Consider the following 19,447-nt stretch of genomic DNA (forward strand, 5'->3'; position numbering starts at 1 on the left):
TTTAAGATTTGGGATTGATTGAGCAGTGTCAGATTATATATGTGGCCCACTGGGTCAGGTGGAAACGACGGGGGGGAGGAGGGGGGGGGGCGGAGTCAAGGGGAAAGGGGAGGGGCTACCTTGGCAGGGGAGGGCACGATGGTTTCCGTGGCAACTGTAATCTAACGTAACGTCCGTTCATTTAAAAACCCTACAAACAGATTTTGCTGTCGTCCCGTTGAGGTAACTTGAGTCAGCTGAATGGAAAGAAATTCGCTATATTTGTAGTGAAAGACAGAACGGTTCAACAAGTAAGGCTTTCTTTTAAAGACAGAAGATTCATAAGCATGGAGTTAGAGACAATGGCAGAAACCGTACGCTCGGCACCGAGTCGCCACGAGAAAAGTTTGGGTCTCCTTACCATGAAGTTTGTCAGCCTGCTTCAAGAGGCAAAGGACGGCGTGCTTGATCTGAAAGTGGTCAGTGAAACGGCGAGCAAGCTGTTACTTACTTTTGGTTTGTTTTCCAGCGTTTAAACTGGTGTTTTGCCGTGTCAACCGACCAGTCAGCAGAGGCGAACAAAGGGCCGGTGTTGCAGCTGTCAGTCTCAAACGGGGCCAGTCAGGTGCATTGATTTGTTTTCCAGGTGGGACTAGCTAGCTGCTAGCCGCCGTTGCTAGGCCTCCGCATTTTGAAGTCTTAACACCACCTCATAGGTAATAAAAAGCTGTAACTAGTTCTTTTAGGAACTGACGGGGATGTGCCAGCTTGCAGTTAAAAGGTTAATAACGATAAACCAGCGAATACATTAACGGTGAAGGTAGGAGTCCCAGCTATGTTGTACCATGGGTTCCTTAACTCTGTCATGTTTCCCCAAATAGATATGCATTAGACCACAGAGCTCAATTTGTGAAGACTGTGTCCCAATGAACCCCACCTGTGACCTGACATGATGTTTGTAGTTGATTTTTATTTAGTACAGAAATACATAAGGGGGCTGTGGAAACTATGAACCAAATACTCTTCCTTGTGCATTATCTAATTGGTCCAACGTCTAGTGAGTGAAATTAAACTAAGGCTATTCCTCATTTTGATGCAGACTTCCTGAAACCCCCTCAGTGACCCCTGGAGGTCCTCAGGCCACACTTTGGGAATCACTGTGTTAGATAATCACTATCAGTTTCTTTTCATTTTATCTCATGCTAATGAGATCCTCCTCAGGCCACACTTTGGGAATCACTGTGTTAGATAATCACTATCAGTTTCCTTTCATTTTATCTCATGCTAATGAGATGTGCCAACTAGTCAATAATACTAGTCAATTCATAAATGAACTTATCACTTCCAATTCAATTTCAGGATGTTGAATATAATTCAGTGAAATTCCATGTTTTTTCTATTTTTCTTAACACATATCCAAGATTCCACGTAGTGTTATATATTATAAATACTGTATAATATACATTATTTATATATAACACTTTAACATTTTATGATATACAGTGTATATCATAAAAATGTTAAAGGGACCTTCCAGGTGGTATTTGATGCATAACATAATCGTAATACATATATTATGATTGAATGTATTTGATTTGTCTTTTGACTTTTATTTGATTCACAATGTTTGATTTATAATGTTTAGCAAGTCAAAACAACCTCTCCTAGAAATTGAATTTCATGGAATTTAATGGAATTCAATTCTGTTTCCTGTCATTCCAATTTAATTTCAATTCTGTTTCCTTAGAGCTGGGTGACATTCCAATTTCAACTCCAGGAACTGAATTGGAATTTACCATGCATTCTCAATTCAGTTAATGAATGGCCCCAAACCCTGTAGGACACACAAGTTCCTCTCAAAGTTTCTTTGCTGACATCTCCCAAATTATTCTGTTTCCTTGGTTCTCTCCTGTTACTAACTTGCCAAAACCTCTTGCCACTGTGAGTGAATGTAAAAAAACATTTTTAACCCACAAAAGCTTCTGAAAGACATTCAGTCACGACTCACTAGCTGCCTTCAGTGCCTTGACAACTTGTGGCTGTATCTTCGCCAGATGTATCAGGAGTGTTTTCTACAGTTTTTCTACACCTCACTGTGATGATAAGGAGGAATTTTCCCTCTCTTCTTGCGCGCCAAAGCTGGGTAATGTTTACACAGCAGGCTCCTTAGCCGCTTTGCCTCCTCCCTCCTCCTCTGCTATTGTATAACTCTCTTCGTGTGCCAAGGGGTTTGATTTGTTGTTTGTGCAGCTTAATTTGCCAAATCCTTTATTCTATTCAGTGGGTTTGCCTCAAGTCTGTTTTTCCCCCATGCATTGTTTCCCACAGGAATTTTGGGTTTCCTGCTAATGCCCGTTTAAGTGGCAGCTGTGATGCACTTCTTCAACATGGGTTCATATGAAGCTGTCATTGAGTCACACCCTTTATGAAGTCCCTGTTGTCTGAATTTACAGGCTGCAGACAGCTTGGCAGTGAGGCAGAAGAGGAGGATATATGACATCACCAACGTGCTGGAAGGTGTGGGGTTGATCGAGAAGAAAAACAAGAATATAATCCAGTGGAGGTTTGAACAATCAAGTTTTTGCTATTTCCATGCTTAGAAGTGGTGAAATATTTACCTTGATGCTAACGTTTTTCCATGAAGTGGTTCATGGAAAAAAAAAATCTCAGAACATACTTCCATGCTATAATCAGTGCAGGAAACTAGGCATATTCATCACCCCAGCCTCGGTAGCTGATGAATTAAAAAATGCATATACAATTTTTTACAATTTTACCAGTCAAATGTGATGTTTACACTGGAAAAGAACCACTTCAGATGGCTACTGACCTGCCAAAATGGCTAGTAGAGGACAAAAACTTCCTAGTCCCAGCGAAAATTTACTAGCTGGTGTTAATTTCCCACCTTGTCTATAACAATTCCAACCTTCTGTCTCTCCTCTCCTCCCTCCTCTTCCTCGTGTGCAGGGGGGAGAACACGGGCAGCCAGACCCAGGAGGTGCTGGAGCAGGTGGAGCTGCTGAAGGCCCAGATCGCTGAGCTGGAGGCCCAAGAGAAGGAGCTGGACAACCAGAAGGCCTGGCTGGAGGAGAGCATCAAACACCTTAGCCACGACCCCATCGCCCGCACATATCCTTTTATGTCAGCTCATACTCCTATTAATGCGTTCTGCTTTAATTCTGTTATTTTCCTTCTTGTTGAGTTCATTTAGTTTCTGTTATCCAATTCGGTTATCTTTTTGTGTGACGTCTTTTTTGTTTGCCCCTTTTTTTTTTGTAATCTCACTTGCACAGCCTGTAATTTCATCCTTTCTATCTTTTATCATTTTATGTGTAAATTAAATAAACGAAACACCTGAGCAACAGGATGGTGTGCAGTATGAAACTGGAGAAAATCCCCCCGTACTTTGTAGAATCATTGAAAAACAACTTAGGGCCTGACTGCATACATTAGGCCTTTAAAACATCTACTTAAAAGTTGCCTCCCTATGGCAGTGTGAGGATTTAGCTTTGATGTCATGCCATTTCAGCGAAACTGGACTTAATGTGTTTTCTATTCTCGATTCTGTCTCTCTTTACGGTTTGTAATTCTAGTCCTCTTGGGGCCCCCGTTTATTCCTTTGAGGGAGAAAATGCCAACTTGATCCTTTTAACATTACTTGCTTATTGAATGGCGCAAATGCCATAAAGGGAGGATTATAAATATAATTGCCATTGTCAGTCCCATGTGAAATCATGGGCAGGCTAATCCTGAGTTGCACAATTCTCACGGTCTTGTTTTTCCAGTTTATTGTCTCCGTTTTCCTCCACTAAGTAATCCAGTTTCTGTTTCCTTAACACCTCTACACTTACAAGTTTGTGACACATGAAGACATCTGCAACGCCTTCAGCGGAGACACTCTTCTGGCTGTTGTGGCTCCTGCGGGGACACAGCTTGAGGTGCCGCTACCTGAAATGGTTGGTCACTACTCACAAGCTTACTTTATTGCTTTGGATGCATAGAATTTTATTCCGTCCTATGCTAATGCTTACTAGTTACCAGAAACTAGAATTTACTATATTTACCCCTTGTTTTCTATCTTGGACCACAATCAGCCTATTATAAAAGCAGGCTGAAAGTGTCTGTGTGTGTGTAGTCAAAGTGGAAATGAAAACAGGCTTGCTAATGAGACACAGGGTCCTCAGCACAATCTGGCTGCTTATTCTGGAAGCCTTGGCATGTGTCTGCTGTACCATTGATAGACACAAACCCTGGGGCAGCAGTGTGGTGTAGTGATTAGGGAGACGCCTTTCAACCATAAGTCCCGGGTTTGGTTCCCTGTGACACCACATCCATCCTGCTTAGGGGTTCTTGAGGGAGACACTGGAACCCTAGAAACTGCCCTTTAGCTTCACAAAAAAACTGGTCTAAAAATTACCATCGCTGATTTCTATAGAAACATCAGGGTGTTAATCTGCTGTTAAACTGCTGCTTTCCAGGTCCCGACCGGTCAGAAGAAGTACCAGGTGAACCTACGAAGCCACTCGGCTCCCATCCAGGTCATGCTCATCAACAGGGACTCGGCTTCCTCCAAGCCCGTGGTCTTCTCCGTGCCTCCCGCCGACGACATCTGCGCCCTGCCGACTCCACCCAGCACCCCTGCCGGCCTGCAGAGGTTCCCCCTCTCGTCGTCCTCCTACTCTGCCTCCAACACCTCCTCTTCCTCCTGCAGCCAGGACTCTCTGTGCTCAGACCACCAGATGGCGCTGCCAGAACACGATGAAGTGCTGACGCCTTCGTCTACCCCTCCTGACGTACAGATGGGTAAGGATGGGGACTTGCTGCTGTAGATCCAAGGATGAGTGGATGGATGAATAAACCTTTATTAATTATTATGGACAGTATTTACTGTTTTTCACATTTTAGAATAATAGTAAAGACATCAAAACTATGAAAGAAGTGACCAAAAAAGTGTTAAACAAATAAAAACTCTCTTATATTTTAGATTCTTTTGCCTTGGTGGAAAGGCAAAGGCTTTGGAAAGAAATTCATATATAGGCATCAACTTCACTATTTATATTTGTCTAAGAAACATATTTCAAGCGTTTAAGCATACGCCTTTAGATCAAAATGGCTTTAAGATAATGAAAAACATAGTACATTTAATCAAGCGTGTCCAAACTATTGACTGTATACATACGTATTAACCCTACATACACATGCAGATGACAGACAATTTAAAGTTAGACATTTACTTAAAACCCCACATTAGTGTATTAAGCCAAAAACAACAGTAAAAATAAATGTTGTTGTTATTCCTCCCCTCCTCCCTGCAGAGTGCCAACCCCCGGCAGCAGCGGTGTTGATGCAGCAGCAGACGGACCTGACCGGCCAGGAGCTCCAGTCTGTGCTGGATGTGGGCAGCCTGCTGAAGCTCAGCACTGCTGGAGACCACATGAAGGAGGAGAGAGAGGGTAAGGGAGTGGGGAGGGGAAGAGGGCTACGTGAGTGCATGTAGACTGAACAGAGAGCCTGTAATTCCATGCAGCAGTGGTGCTCGGGGGCAATTCTATGTTTTCTTCCACATCCGTTCCAATTATGGCTCTATTGAAGTTTTTTAGTTCTAAGCATGTTTGTATTCAGAACATTGATTCCAAACATTAGGACTTCACCTCTTGATGTTTCAGAGTGGAAAAAAATGGCTGAATTATATGCTCTTATTTTAGTTTATTTTATCTAGGTGTGGTGGTTATTTTCTTGCTGATACAGAGGAATTACTGTTGAAAGTTCACTAGTCCAGAACAGCTAAAGCTTCATCTCACTGGGGAATAGGTAAACCGTGAAAAATGTTTGTTGTTGTTTTAATTGTCTTCTAGGAGTTGCTGATCTTATCGATGAGCTGATGTCTACTGATGGTAAGCATCGCAAGACCCGGTTTGAAGAAATTGGCTAACTTTTATAATTCCTAAATTTTGTCTTCACATATTGGCAATACACTTGGGCCGGATGTAGATGTTGGTGTCCCTCATGCTTTATTTATTTATTTCTTTATTTTTTGCAGTGTTCCCATTAGTGCGCCTCTCTCCAAATGCAGGCGTAGACTACAACTTCAACCTGGACGACAACGAAGGAGTGTGCGACCTGTTCGATGTGCAGATCCTAAATTACTGACAGCTTACAACGGCTTTGCTGTATGCTCGTACAATCCCCAGGAGCTCTTCTTTCTCTCTCTGAAGAAGCTTCAATAATGTTTTTTCCCTTTTTTGTTGTTATTGCACTGCCTAAACATACCGTTGCCATCCTAAAAGCCCTTTCCACGCATGAGATTTTGCTTCTGTGCTCCAGAGAATACTGGCCTCTTGCCCTCAGCCAACAGTATGTCTAAGTTATATAAATGATAACAAAATGTAGCGTCTGAATGCATTTGCCATAGGATATTTAGCCAGGAGTCATGATGCTTCCATTGGGTGTTTACATGGGAGCTTAGTTGGGGGGTTGTTGACAATGGAGCCATATTTTTAATGGTTTACGGGGGGGAGGAGCTACAACATTCCAGAGAAATTGGGTGCCTTAGTGGAAGCGAGTCAGGCTAAATCCTCAAGCCTCCTACTGCACTTTTGTGTGTGTCTGTGTGTTTCCTCCATAGCCTTGGTTTCAGTGAAAGGCCCGAGACTTGAAGACAACTGAAGTACTTTCTGTTGTTTAATCAACATTTAGGCCTACGTCAGTGTTTTGCTTTTCTTGATACTTTACAGACTTGATGTGAATCAAACGGTAACTTGTAACAATTCAGTATTGAAATGAATTTTTTTTTTTTACAACACATTTGATACAGGGTTGTGTTATCTAGTACAGGGTATGTAAGCACATTGATTATAATATTCTTTGCATGGAAAGAATATTGTGTCAAACCCACTCCAATCCCCCAGTTATATTTCAAAATATGTCATTATTTTGTATTTAACGAGTGAATGTTTTGGTTGCATTTGTAACCTTGATCTCGTGGAAATGCCATAAGTGGTTTAAGTGCTTTCTTTTGTAAATTGCTGTGACACTGCCATTTTAGGCTTCATTTTTTTTTTCTAATAACTATTTATAGTTATATATTTGAATAGCTAATCTTTTTTTTACTTAATTTAAGAGAAACAATTCTTTGTTCTAGTTTGTTGAAACTGAAGCTGGTTGACTGCCTTAATCGTAATTTAATAATTTAATTAGCCACATTTCTTTCTGGTCTGAATTATCAGAAGCCTAATGCAAGTGCCTTAGTTGGCACTTTTGTATATTTATAGTTTTCTTTGATTGTAAGGGTAATGTTTCTTTGTTACATTTTGTTGTTTATTTGCACATTTATGGACCAAAGCTTTTTCAATAAATGCTGATCTTGACAAAGGGCTCCATGTACTGATCATAATTTAATTTGTACATGTAAATGATTAGAAAATCAGAAGAGAACAGGTGGGGCAACCTGTGTATGTGTGTGTGTACATCGAGGAATTATAAGGTTCAAACAATTATGGATTTGGCAGGTAAGACAAAGAAACCCCAAGGGACTTATTAAAATGTAGTAAAAACAGCAAGATTGATCATGATTGAGTCACGATGTAGCCTCTCACTAACATGGTTTGTTTGGTTTGGATACATAAAGTTTTTATTTGTATGGGGCTTGTTAAGCTTGTCTACCCCACAGTAGGCTTTGTTAATCAGATCACTGAAGCTAACAGTTTATTCCTCAGGTTAAAACGAATTTGCTTTTTCATTTGGTCGAGAGCAGTGTTTTTGTCAGTTAACAGAGCTGTAGTAAACTGAGATCAAATAGTTTCCACATGTGAAGCCACACATGACCAGATGGCCAGAGCATGACCTGATAGCATTGGACCGAGCATCACGGCTCCATCTGAGGTACGGGAAGAAAACAAAACTGACAAAACTTGTTGAAAGGTACAATCTTAAAATTTGATCAGTGCATCTGACCGATGGAGAATTTCTGAAATTCCTGTGAGGAAATGTAGCGAACACTCAACACTTTGTTCACCTCTGTCTTAGGTGTTTACGTTTTGGCTGAGAGATGAATGACATAAACCCTAATCTGACAAAACACAGCAAATGTCTCCTGCTATGAGAAGTTTGAAGTTTGAGTTATGTTTGAGTATCGGAGACTATGCAATTTGTAAAAGCAGAGAATATAATATATTTCCAAAGGATTCCCAAAGAAAATGGTGTCCCATGTTAAACTCAGTGGCAAGTGGGAAATAGTACATGACTGTGATAGCGCTGGATTTTTCCCAGTAACCGCCCTCTTACCCCTGTAACCACAGTCTGTTCATGTAGATAAGAATGTGTTCCTTGTCAACTTGCCAGGTTAAATCAGGGTTGAAGAAAAAAATCCTGTCTATTTAGTGATAAACTAGGATTTGCAGCTATAAAGAGACTGACTTATCCCAAGAAAATGTGTAATCCACCCCAAACATTATCAAATTATCCTTTCAGCATTTCAACATTTCAGCATCTCCCTGTAAAAAAAAGATTACTAGAGGTTGTTTTCCCGTCTTTTGAGAAGATTTTCAAGTAGTTTCCTGCTCAGATAGAAACTGTGAGGTGAATGAAGATGTAAATGTGGGTTTCAGATGGTCTGAGGAATTTAGGTCACACAAAACACATCAAAGGGAGCCAATGCCCACTGGACATCGTCCAGTCCTTGGCACAAGAGTGTGTTATCTGCAACACAACGGCAGCAGTCCAGAAGCTCTTTGGTGGGGAATTTGATATGCTCCGTTTTGTAATTTAGAGGAAAAGGTCATCTGTTGGAGTTGGAGTAGATAGATCAGTGTTAACATGATTGGTGTGCGGTGAGAAGGGAGAGGTGAGTCAAATGGAACAATGTTTAGAGATTGAAATTCAGAGCTCCCAACCCACTGACTTTTCTGGTACAGAGCCTGTGCAGATGTCATTTCAAAACAGTAACAGAGATGTAACAGTAATATTTATTTTAGTTGATTATAATCAAAACAAGCAAGGCAATTATTTATTTCACTTAATAAAAAATGTTTCTAACCATGACCAGATGAACAGCCTTCTCAGAGTTGTTTTCAAAACGAGCACAGCCATATTGAATAGACAGATTTCAGTGAATTTATACTTCAACAAATACTTAGTCTTTTTCTTATTATGATGTCATTGTATTTTGTAGAGCATGTAATGCAGAGTATCAAGTTCAAGTCTGTAAATTGTTGAGTGTTTCCTGTGGATGCCAGGAGGAATAGTTGTTACCTTTGGGATCTGGATACAATTTAACACAACAACAATAAACAATAAAATATACAAGCTTTGATCTGTCCAGCATTTTCCATTCAGTAGAGCTAGTTTATTTCTAGTCACTGTTTCTTTAAAAACATGTTCCTTATCTGTGTTGCTTGGAAGTGTATTTTGCTGAAGTTCATTTATATACCATCTGAACGGGAAAAGACTTGATGACACATGCAATAACAACCTCCTGTTTTTGTCATGGAGGGATTGGAGTGTTTATGCCAGACTGGAATTCCTAGTGGCTGGATGGTTTCCATATGGTTCCACTGTTTTCTCAAAAATATCTCTCAGAGAGATGGTTGTTGCTTTCCCACAGCACACAAGTCATTTTGATTCATATAATTGAAGTGCTAACTCATATGGAGAATGTGTTGGTTTCTTGGGACACGCTGTGAGAGTTAAACGACATCTCTATTCCTTGCTCCTCTGTTTGCGCTGCCCTTCTTCTTCTACTCCTCCTCCACTCGCCAAACCTCTTGGCCACTTTCATCATGTGCTGCCGGAAGGAAGACCCCACGAAGGCGTAGAGGAGCGGGTTGAGGCAGCAGTGGGTGAGGGCCAGGCTCTCTGTGACCTGAGCCGCCTGGTCCAGTTTTTTACTCAGCCCGCACTGCGTCACCAAGGCGTAGACGGAGTCCATAGCCCGATACACCTTCAGTGCGTTATAGGGCAGCTGAGTGACCACGAAGGCCCCGACCACTACCAGCAGAACCCGCACGGCCTTCCACTTCCTGCCCCTGCTCTCGACGGGGAGACCCCGTAGCGCCCGGCCCACGCTCCAGTAGCAGAACACCATAACCAGGAGAGGCACCAGGAAGCCCAGCAGCACTTCCGCTATCTCCAGGCAGGCTTTGACCTCCCGCGCCATAGAGGGGGGGTAGACGACCAGGCAGACGCTCCTATTGGCTGTCAACCTCACTTCGGACAGTATGAGATCAGGAAGGCCCAGGGCGAACGCCGTGACCCAGACAACCAGACACACCTTCCCACAGTGCTTCCTGCTGAAAACCCTCTGCAGCCGTTGCCCTCCTCCTCCTCCTCCTCCTCCTCCTCCATCCCCGCCTCGCGCTCTGACTGTTGCTAAGTAACGGTCCAAGCTGATGCAGGCCAGCAGCAGCATGCAGCAGGTGAAGTTGACCGTGTAGCAGGCGGACACTATCTTGCAGAGAGCCTCGCCCAGCTCCCAGCCCCTCGCCGCATCAGCAGCCCAGAAAGGCAGCGTGAAGAGCAGGAGGAGGTCGGCCACAGCCAAGTGTGTAAGGAAAGCGTCTGTCATGGTCTTCAGCCGTTTGTGGTAGGCGTACACAGCCACCACCAAGGTGTTTCCTGCCAGCCCCACCACCACACACACTGCGTACACGATGGGGAGGAAGAGGCCGGCGAAGGACCGGACGTCCCCCTTCTCACACAGGGTGAAGTAGTCCTCGTAACTGTAGTTGAGACTGATGTTGTCGTGATAGTAGTAGTCTTCCTCCTCCGAGACGTCCATTTTAATTAGACAAAGCTGTGAGGGAGGAAGTATTTGGATTACTTGTCTGTGGAGTTTAAAAATTTACAGTTTTGCTTGTGCAATAATGGGCTTTTAGCTGTTTGGGAGAGGAAAACATCTCAAATTAAAAGCGGGCTCAAATTAAACACTGTCACTACTGCCAAAGTCACTGTGAATTATATAAACTAAAAACATTATAATCTAGCATAATGTCCCCTCAGGTATAGAGCCAATGTCTGGAAGTAATGTGTTCATCACAATAAAGCTTACAAGTATGAGCTGTCTTAGTATTAAAACCTGCACAAAAAATGTACCAAAAACAGGAAAAGATGTGGAATAAAAAATACCCCCAACTTCCTCTGCCTTGAAAAATTATAGATGAGACACTGCAGTCTTCAAATTGTGTCAAATTCTAGTCCCAATGCCTGGGGACAGCTGTGATTACTGATACTGTGACGACATCACTTTCAGCATCCATTATCAACATCTGGCAATGATGAAAATGTTGGATCTGACCTGAACTGGTTCTCCCTGTTGCTCTGTCTTTATAGTGAGGGAGGTGGAGGGGCAGAGTGGGATACACAGTTTCCACAAGTGCAGATGGTGTGACTGTCAAAATGCATTAAGATCCCTCCGACTAGATTTCTTCCCCACAAAGTAAAGTAACATGTTATCCAATGGAGAGATGGAGAGTTTTGCTCTAAAATGAAACATCCACGATTCAAAAAAAGTGATACGTTCTTCTACAAAATCATTGATAGCATAATGTTGGAACAAATTTTTGATACTTTTTAAAGGATTCTGGGTAACTTCAGTGGTTGGAAAAATTATGACACTTTTACAGACTGACACCTCTATATTCCAGATATTGATACACTACTGTATGTAAGAGCCTGTTTCAACAAAATGGATTTAAATGGTTTTGAAAATTAACTCAAATGACAATAAACCTGGTTCAGTCAGAAACAACATTGTTAACTGAAATCAAACACATTATCACTCATAGCTGTAGGTGGTAAAACATATTCTAATATTTAGAGCTTTGTCAAATCTTACTGTCCTCTACCTTGAGTGATGGCATAGTACTGGTTATATACCAATTTACAGCAGAGCATAAATACCAAAACCAGTCTGGTACTAAAAAATATTGAGAATTCAAGCAGTATTTTCAATTAGTTGATAACATTTGTTTTAACCTGTTTGGAGTTCCGATGGGAGGGACCAAGCACATTCACATAAGTCAGATAAGTTAGCGATCAATCACAGAAAATCCTACTAAATTGACATTTACATATTTATTAGAGAGAGAGAGAGATTTTCTTGTGATTGTCTAATTGTTTACCCGTTGTATTGTATTATGTGGCAAAACTCACCCATTTCACTACTCTATTCACTACTACTACTCACCTGAGTAGAACAGATTAATTATTAATTAATAAATAATGAAGTCTGGAATGCATAGATCTTTAGTTAGTCAAAATAGAAACCAGTCTTACCGCCTCTGCTTTGTTTCTCTGGCCAGAAAGTAGGGAAAGGTAATATCCACTCCAGCTGACAGTGCTGAGGCTCTGCACACTAAGAAGAGGGAGTTTGTTATGGGAAGGATGAATCATAGAGAGGGAGGGAGGGAGAGAGAGAGGGAGAGAGAGAGAGAGAGAGCAGGGGAGGGTGATGGGGTACTAAAACTTTCACAACAGAACATACAGTATGTTTGTGGTTTTTATAATAGAGAAGACAGTATTTTGTGTTCATGATCATGTTCACTCTGACATAAAAACAAAATAGAGGAAATACTTTTCTAGTGCGTTAACAATAATTCACAACAAGGAGTTTAACCTGTGATGACAGACAACACCTTGCTCTTGACCCCAGCTGCTCCAGTGCAGCTGCTCAGTGACCAGTAAGAGACTGTGGCTGCACTGGGCAGCTCCCAGTGTGAATGTGTGGAACTGTGTGAATGTGAAGCAGAGTGTTGCTGAGAAAGAACGAGCATGCTCAGTTGACTTTCCCTGGACCAATGAAGGTTAAAATGACTTTGTTTGTTGTCACATTGTGTAACATTCTTCTTCTTCTTCTTCTTCTTCTTCTTCTTCTTCTTCTTCTTCTTCTGCGGTTGGATGGTTATCAGATAAGATACAGGATTTACTTTCATAAGACTGGCTACATGTTGAATGGTGTCAACACTGACAGCTTTAGAAATGATCAACTCCTTGTATACAATTACTTGAAAAACTTTATTTAATTTACAATCAAGCACAAATCATTGTTTTTCATATAATAATCCCAATAAAAATGTTAAAATCACATCTCAAGGCTAACTGGTGCCATCTTGTGGCCACATCATGCAGCAGTTGATGTTGGAGTAAATTATTCTTTCTGACTCATTATTTACCCTAATAAATGCAGACATTAGTATTTTAGGATTGCATCTATGAAGACTAAAGGACTTTGCATGCACAAAGCAATATGGTAAGCTAAAAGATAATATCTTTATAATCGCAGCTTGCTTGCAGAAAAGAAGTTATTGTTGCAGGTTTTTGTCATCTTGGTTCATCTGTCTGTCTTCAGTTCTTCAGTCTTGGTTCTTTCACTGATAAAGAAACAGACCAGACAAGACACTGAGATAGAGAGCAGAAATAAACATCTTCATATCTATGTTCCATTTAACAATATTATGGACGAATTTCTCTAGAAGTAATTAGTAAAAATTCAGTCAATCAATTCATTATTCAATCAATCAATCAATCAATCAATCAATCAGTCAATCAATCAGTCAATCAGTCAACCATTGCATTGAGTGAAATATAATGTATAACTGTAAGGCAGAGAGATCTGTTGAGATCTGGACTGTATTCATTGTGTTGATATGTTGTTTATTTCTTTAAAAAGTTGTGATCTCTTCTTGGGTTCATGATTCATGTTCACATGAGAGATTTCCTCTTACTTGAGCTATTCGCTAACCCACTAATATCGCCTCATGAAAGAAATGATGCCCCAGCATCCGTTGCATGGTTTTTTTTGTCTGGTAGACAGAGAGAGAGAGAGAGAGAGAGAGAGAGAGAGAGAGAGAGAGAGAAGAAGAACGGTTGATCAATTTCACATTCAGTAGCAGATCAGTCTAAGGACGGTATGACAGAATGAATAGAAATATTAACACTGTTGTAGGTTGACACAACTATTAATTTACTCTGTTACTGTGGTTTACATAACAAAATATCATGAAAATAAACTTTTATTTTATCTTCTCATTTTCTTGACCCACAGATGAGCACTATAACTTAAAATTGAATGTTTAATTCATTTATATTTTCAAACCCTACTGCTTGAGTCCACAAATAAACTAGACGAATAAACTAATAAATTACGTGGATAGGTCGTTAATTTCTGTAACAAAACAAATAAAATATGTGATTGCTTGTTGGGTTTATGATTTATTTTCACATAAGCGATTTCCCTCTTACTTGCAAATAGCGCATGGAGTCCGGCCTTTTTGGGCGTCAGTGACATGTGGGCATTTCTTAACTTGCCTCTTAGTTCTTCGATGCTGATAGAGTCAGAGAGAGAGAGAGAGAGACTCAAAAATGGTTGATCAATTTAACATTGACTAGCCGGTCTGACAGCATAACAGAATGAACAGAAATATTAACTCTTTTGTAGAGCGGTTTACAGAACCTTTAATTTACAGAACCACTGAGGTGTACACATCAACAAACTGACACTGGTATCAGCTTTTCTGGTAAAGAGCAAATTAAGTTGTTGATTTTTTGACCATGATATTCTTAAGCAGGTGTTTTCAGAGATGTACATTCAGCACGATTAAATTATTTTACTGCAGAAAGTCAGAAAGCAGTCAGAAAGGAAATCAATTCAAAGTCAAACTAGTTCACTCTTACCTTACTGAGCGGTCCACGTGCTCCTTGTCTCAAACGAGAAGCATGTGCCACATCATTCTGCATCTCTACTGTTCTTTCTGCAATGACCTCCTTATTATCCATCTAATAAAGAAATTAAGATAAGTGATGGATTCTTTTACACTGTAAACCAACCTCCTCTAGTATTTCACTTTGCTTGTTGAAATTTGTCACCTCTTACTTAGGAGGTGAAACAAATCCTGCAAATCCAAACAGAAGAAAGTCTCTGTGTCTCTTAGCTCTCTCTCACCAACAATAGCAACTTTTAACTTTACATCTCCAAAGTCCAGTGAGAAAACTGAATCTGAATCAAGGCCGTTGTCACAACACTGAAGCTCCTTGTAGTCAGTGAGCAGTGCTGGATCTCCTTACCGAATCAGAAGACAGTGGATTCTCCTTCAGCAGAGCGTCTGTCTGTGTGTCTGGGGAAGTGAAGGCTGAGATGAGCAGGCAAGCCTGCAGACACAACAGGGCCAGCTGCACAGTTCTGTCCATGGCTGATGAACTGCAGAGCTTGGCTTGCACCTCTTTATATGAACCCTCACTGCCAACCACTTCCATGTGCACAATGAGGAGGCACAAACACACACACGTTTTGAAATTGCCTGTATAACCACAAGTGTGATTTAATCGTAACATGAGTGATGTTCTCAGTATCTCTGTCGGACATACAACTCTGGTTCCTTCCCTGTCAGCCCCTCCCTGTCAAACATCAGCAAGAATTTTTACAGAGATAATGACATTTCACAACTTTTGCATATCACCTTACAATCAACTTACTGGTATTTGATCACAGAAAACTAGAGAACTACAGTGACTTTCACATAATTTACTGTGATTGTCTGAACTATGTTTACCCATTGCATTGTACAATCGCAAAACTCACTCATTTTGTATGTGAGTAGAATAGAGAAATAATCAAGAGGATTTGAGAAGATTTTTTGACCCAGGTCTGAAATGTATAGATCTTTATCCAGTCAAAATAGAAACCAGTCTTTCAGCCTCTACTTACTAGAGAAAGGTAATATCCAATCCAGCTGACAGAGTGCTGTAGCTCTGCACACTAAGAAGAGGGAGTTTCTTAAGGGAAGGATGAGTGATGGAGGACTAAAACTTTCACAACAGAACCTTGGGCTGTTTATAATACAGACAGTTTTTTGTCTTCATGATGTTCACTCTGAGACAAAAACAAAATAAGGGGAAATACTTTTCTAATATCTTAACACTAATCTGTCATCACACCAAATGTGGGAGACAGACAACACCTTGCATTTAGCAGCGAAAGAAAGAAACTGATCATGCAGGCTTTATTATAAATGTTTGAAAAGTTATTTTTCAAAATATTTCATCACAATATTTTAGTTATGTTTTAGCATTAAAGGGTTACATATACACCATTAGAGACTGTATGCAAAATTGATACCTAACTGTACAGATGAAGCCACCAAAATGCATGCTCTTCTGGTCTTATATATTCACAGCCAGAGTCTTAATAACCACAATGCAGCCAAAACAGTAGCAGTAACGGCTCTGAGGTGATATCAAGCTGATCTGGGAAAAAACCCAACACATTTTAAAAAGTTCTACACTCTAAAAAGTAATGCCTTTCTTTAACTTATAAAAAGTGAGGTAAGTGGTTGCATTGGACTTTTTGAGTTGAGTCAACTTCAAGGCTTTTTTAAGTAGAATGAACACTGTAACATTACTTAACATGAACCAAGTAAAATCAGGTTGAGTTAACTAATACTACTGATATTACTTAGTTAGATAAACTTAATTTTCTTGGTAAAGGTAACTCACTTGCACATGATAATGAACTTAATTAAAATGAGTACAGGTTACTTGTAGATAAAATGTAAAACAGTAAAATTAACCTAATCACACATGTGAATGAACTCCATTAAATTGAGTCCAGGCTACAACCTCTGGTGAATAAATTATGCTACATTAATTTCTCTAAAGGTTTTGTTGTTCTAATTTCTATATCCCTACGTTTTGATTAACTTTACATAAATAGACTTTCCTGTCAATAACAATATCAATTTAAAATTAAGAAGAACAAGATGGAAAGACAGATTTAAGATTATAACATTTATTTAACTCTTCACAACCCACTGTTTCAAAGGTTTCACTTCTAACAGTGCCATAGATTGCAAAACAGGCCATAACTGCTGAATTGCGCTCACAATACTGTTGAATATGTACCTCATGAGGTAATGACAATGATGGTACAGAACACAGTTAAGTCCATTTTCATTTAAGGCACATTAGAATGAACACAAAAGGAAAATGCCAACTGAAATTCTATTACATGAGTAACTTGCCAAAAGACAAATTATTTTCAGCACATGCCAGTTTTGGTAGATACTTAAGTTCCAGGGCATAGGTAAGTCCAAAGAGAAGGCAGCATGCTTTTGACAGGTTGGTCAGACCTCTGACCACTGGATGACCTTCTTTGATGATGCCAATGGCATCGGGCTGATGGCACGCGTAAATTTTCATCGGGCAACTGCTGAGCTTGGCGTGCACCTCGGTTTCATCACGACTCTATTGGTGGAGACAAAGAAGAATAAAGAGTTTGGTCAGAGAAACAGGTAATGAGATAAACAGATCAGACAGGTAATAAGATAGATCAGACACAAAGTCAAAATTGTAGCATTGTTGCTAAAGGTGACGGATACTTCATTACACAGTTACACTAGTTGACAGCATATGTCAAAATCAATCTCATATAGCACTTACTGTCAGTGTAATGTTAACAACACCAAATTGCAGTTATGTTCTTGGATCACTGGATCTTAAGTTTGTTTAGCTTCAATTCCTTTGCTTTCAAGTCTGAGTCACCAAAATTGAAGACCCCATTACCAGTGTCCCAGTCACCTGTAAGCTACACATCCAAGTCAGTTTTCAAGTTGGTTTCCAGTGCTCCAATCTGGAATTCCAAGCCATGGACCTAAGTACTATAGCATTGGCAAACAGCATCTGTAAGTATGCCTGCTGTGTTGGCCAATCTTACTTTGCCATGACAATGGCATGGAGTGTGGGTATTGTACTATCGTGATCTGGCATAAGTGTTGTCTTTTCCTGGTTTTAAAGGCTGCATTACAATAAAGGGATGCAATTTTCTGTTCTTTGCCTCTACCTGCTTGGTCATCACATTACTAATGACTGTTCATCACTTATCTACAGTGTGTAAATATCTTTTGAGAGCAATGATAATCATCCCTATAATATCATCACAATATCAACACATTAAGACATTCACTTAAAAATACTGATCAAAAACAGGTGACCAGTTAGACTGTTGATCAGACAGATAGATACGTAGCTTTAAGCCTAACACATACATGGTGGTCTCTGATGAGTTCTTCTTTCTCTCCCCCACTCGGTCAGGCATCTCAGGAGCACTTCTCTCCTTTTCTCCACAGAGGCAGATGGATCCTATCAAAAAGTAAAACCTGTTCAAAATTCACTGCCTGATGACACCAGCACAAACTATACACCCTCTGTATTTCAACTATTCATTCAACTGCAGTATAATAGACCAAGCATTCTTTAAAGCTGTGGTTCTCAACTCGTCGTGCTACCACGGGCATGTGGAGAGGAAAATAAAAAAAAAAACTTACTTTGTCTATATTTGGATTAGATTTTTGAGAAAATAAACAACAACTACTGCCTGCCCAGAACCCACAACACTCGATATCAGACAGTCAGCTACAGCTAACTTACAGTAAGTTGACATTAGCTAGCGTTAGCATTAACTAGCGTTAGCATTAGCGTCTTTTGTCTAGGGGTTTTATCTAACCGTTTATGGTTCTAATTTCGTGTACGGCCACACACCAAGTTTCCTGCTCTGAGGCAAAACAAGGGAAGCGAGATGGCAGACATAATGAAGAGCACAAGTGCATAAAATTCACTCTGACTGAAACGTGATAGCTAACTTAGCTAATAAGGCATACTTTAGCTAGCATGTCTGTAGCCTGTCTGTATTGAAACTTAAATCGGCTTGGCTTAGCCTACATTAAATTTTACAGGCTTCGCTTCAGGTTTCTGTTTTCCCCAAGTGTAACGTTAGGTTGCGGTAAATACGGTGACAGAACCGTGGTCGACAGGATCACGTTAGTTAGCACCGGGCAGCTAACTTAGCTTGCCATGTGTGCAGGGCAGCTACGTTAGCTACAGATTTGCTTAGCTAACGTTTAGCGCGACTTTACATCACCAATCATTCGGCTAAAATTGCTCAACTTACCGCTTTATCCAGGATCCATAAAATTCTGCAGCGGCGAACAGAGTGAGTAGGCTGTAGTGCCAAGCAAGCTGCTGATACCTTCCCGGGTAAAGTGACCTGTCCCGCCCAGACCAGACAGACACATTGCAGCACAAAGCATCAGGGGAAAAGTGATAATGTCAACTTTTTTTTATTACGTTACATGAACACAGCAACCACATCGACATAACTACTCTAATAAATTGTGTATGTCAACTCACTTTAATAAGATTTAATGTACACAACAATCACATAGACATAACTACTCAAATAAATTGTGTATGTCAACTCACTTTTATAACATTTCATGTACACAACAATCACATAGACATAACTACTCAAATAAATTGTGATAGTTTTATTTAAAATATATTGTTGTATATATACTGACACATTTTAAGTAAAGGGAAAGTATATTGATACTTTTTAGGATAAAACAAATAAAATAAACTAGATCACAACTATTTAAAGTATATTAAACCTACATGATGGATGTAGCACTTATTACAGTGTATA

At 40.2% G+C, this 19,447-nt stretch overlaps 2 protein-coding genes and 1 long non-coding RNA gene across 3 annotated transcripts; 1 reads left to right on the plus strand and 2 right to left on the minus strand.

Moving 5' to 3' along the window:
- Positions 1–326: 326 nt before the first annotated feature.
- Positions 327–6,129, plus strand: e2f5 (E2F transcription factor 5). Its single transcript, XM_071520301.1, has 8 exons — positions 327–458; positions 2,433–2,542; positions 2,947–3,108; positions 3,827–3,935; positions 4,458–4,782; positions 5,295–5,432; positions 5,835–5,873; positions 6,053–6,129. Exons 1-8 carry the CDS (start codon positions 327–329, stop codon positions 6,127–6,129), a joined length of 1,092 nt encoding a protein of 363 aa, XP_071376402.1.
- Positions 6,130–8,956: 2,827 nt separating this feature from the next.
- On the minus strand, positions 8,957–12,317 carry ackr4a (atypical chemokine receptor 4a). Its single transcript, XM_071520300.1, has 2 exons — positions 12,250–12,317; positions 8,957–10,768 (listed from the first exon to the last, which is right to left on the minus strand). The coding sequence occupies exon 2, from the start codon at positions 10,751–10,753 to the stop codon at positions 9,620–9,622; it is 1,134 nt and encodes a 377-aa protein (XP_071376401.1). The 5' UTR covers positions 10,754–10,768; positions 12,250–12,317; the 3' UTR covers positions 8,957–9,619.
- A 694-nt stretch (positions 12,318–13,011) lies between these two features.
- On the minus strand, positions 13,012–15,192 carry LOC139644808 (uncharacterized). The gene is made up of 5 exons (XR_011695212.1): positions 15,037–15,192; positions 14,647–14,748; positions 14,215–14,297; positions 13,698–13,775; positions 13,012–13,343 (listed from the first exon to the last, which is right to left on the minus strand). It is a non-coding gene; the product is annotated as an uncharacterized lncRNA (long non-coding RNA).
- Between the last annotated feature and the right edge of the window lie 4,255 nt (positions 15,193–19,447).

Source organism: Centroberyx affinis, unplaced genomic scaffold (assembly GCF_046629955.1).
Source record: "Centroberyx affinis isolate AG114_WGS23_722 - 3 ecotype Tasmania unplaced genomic scaffold, CSIRO-AGI_Caff_v1 ptg000790l_1, whole genome shotgun sequence".
Lineage (NCBI taxonomy): Eukaryota > Metazoa > Chordata > Actinopteri > Beryciformes > Berycidae > Centroberyx > Centroberyx affinis.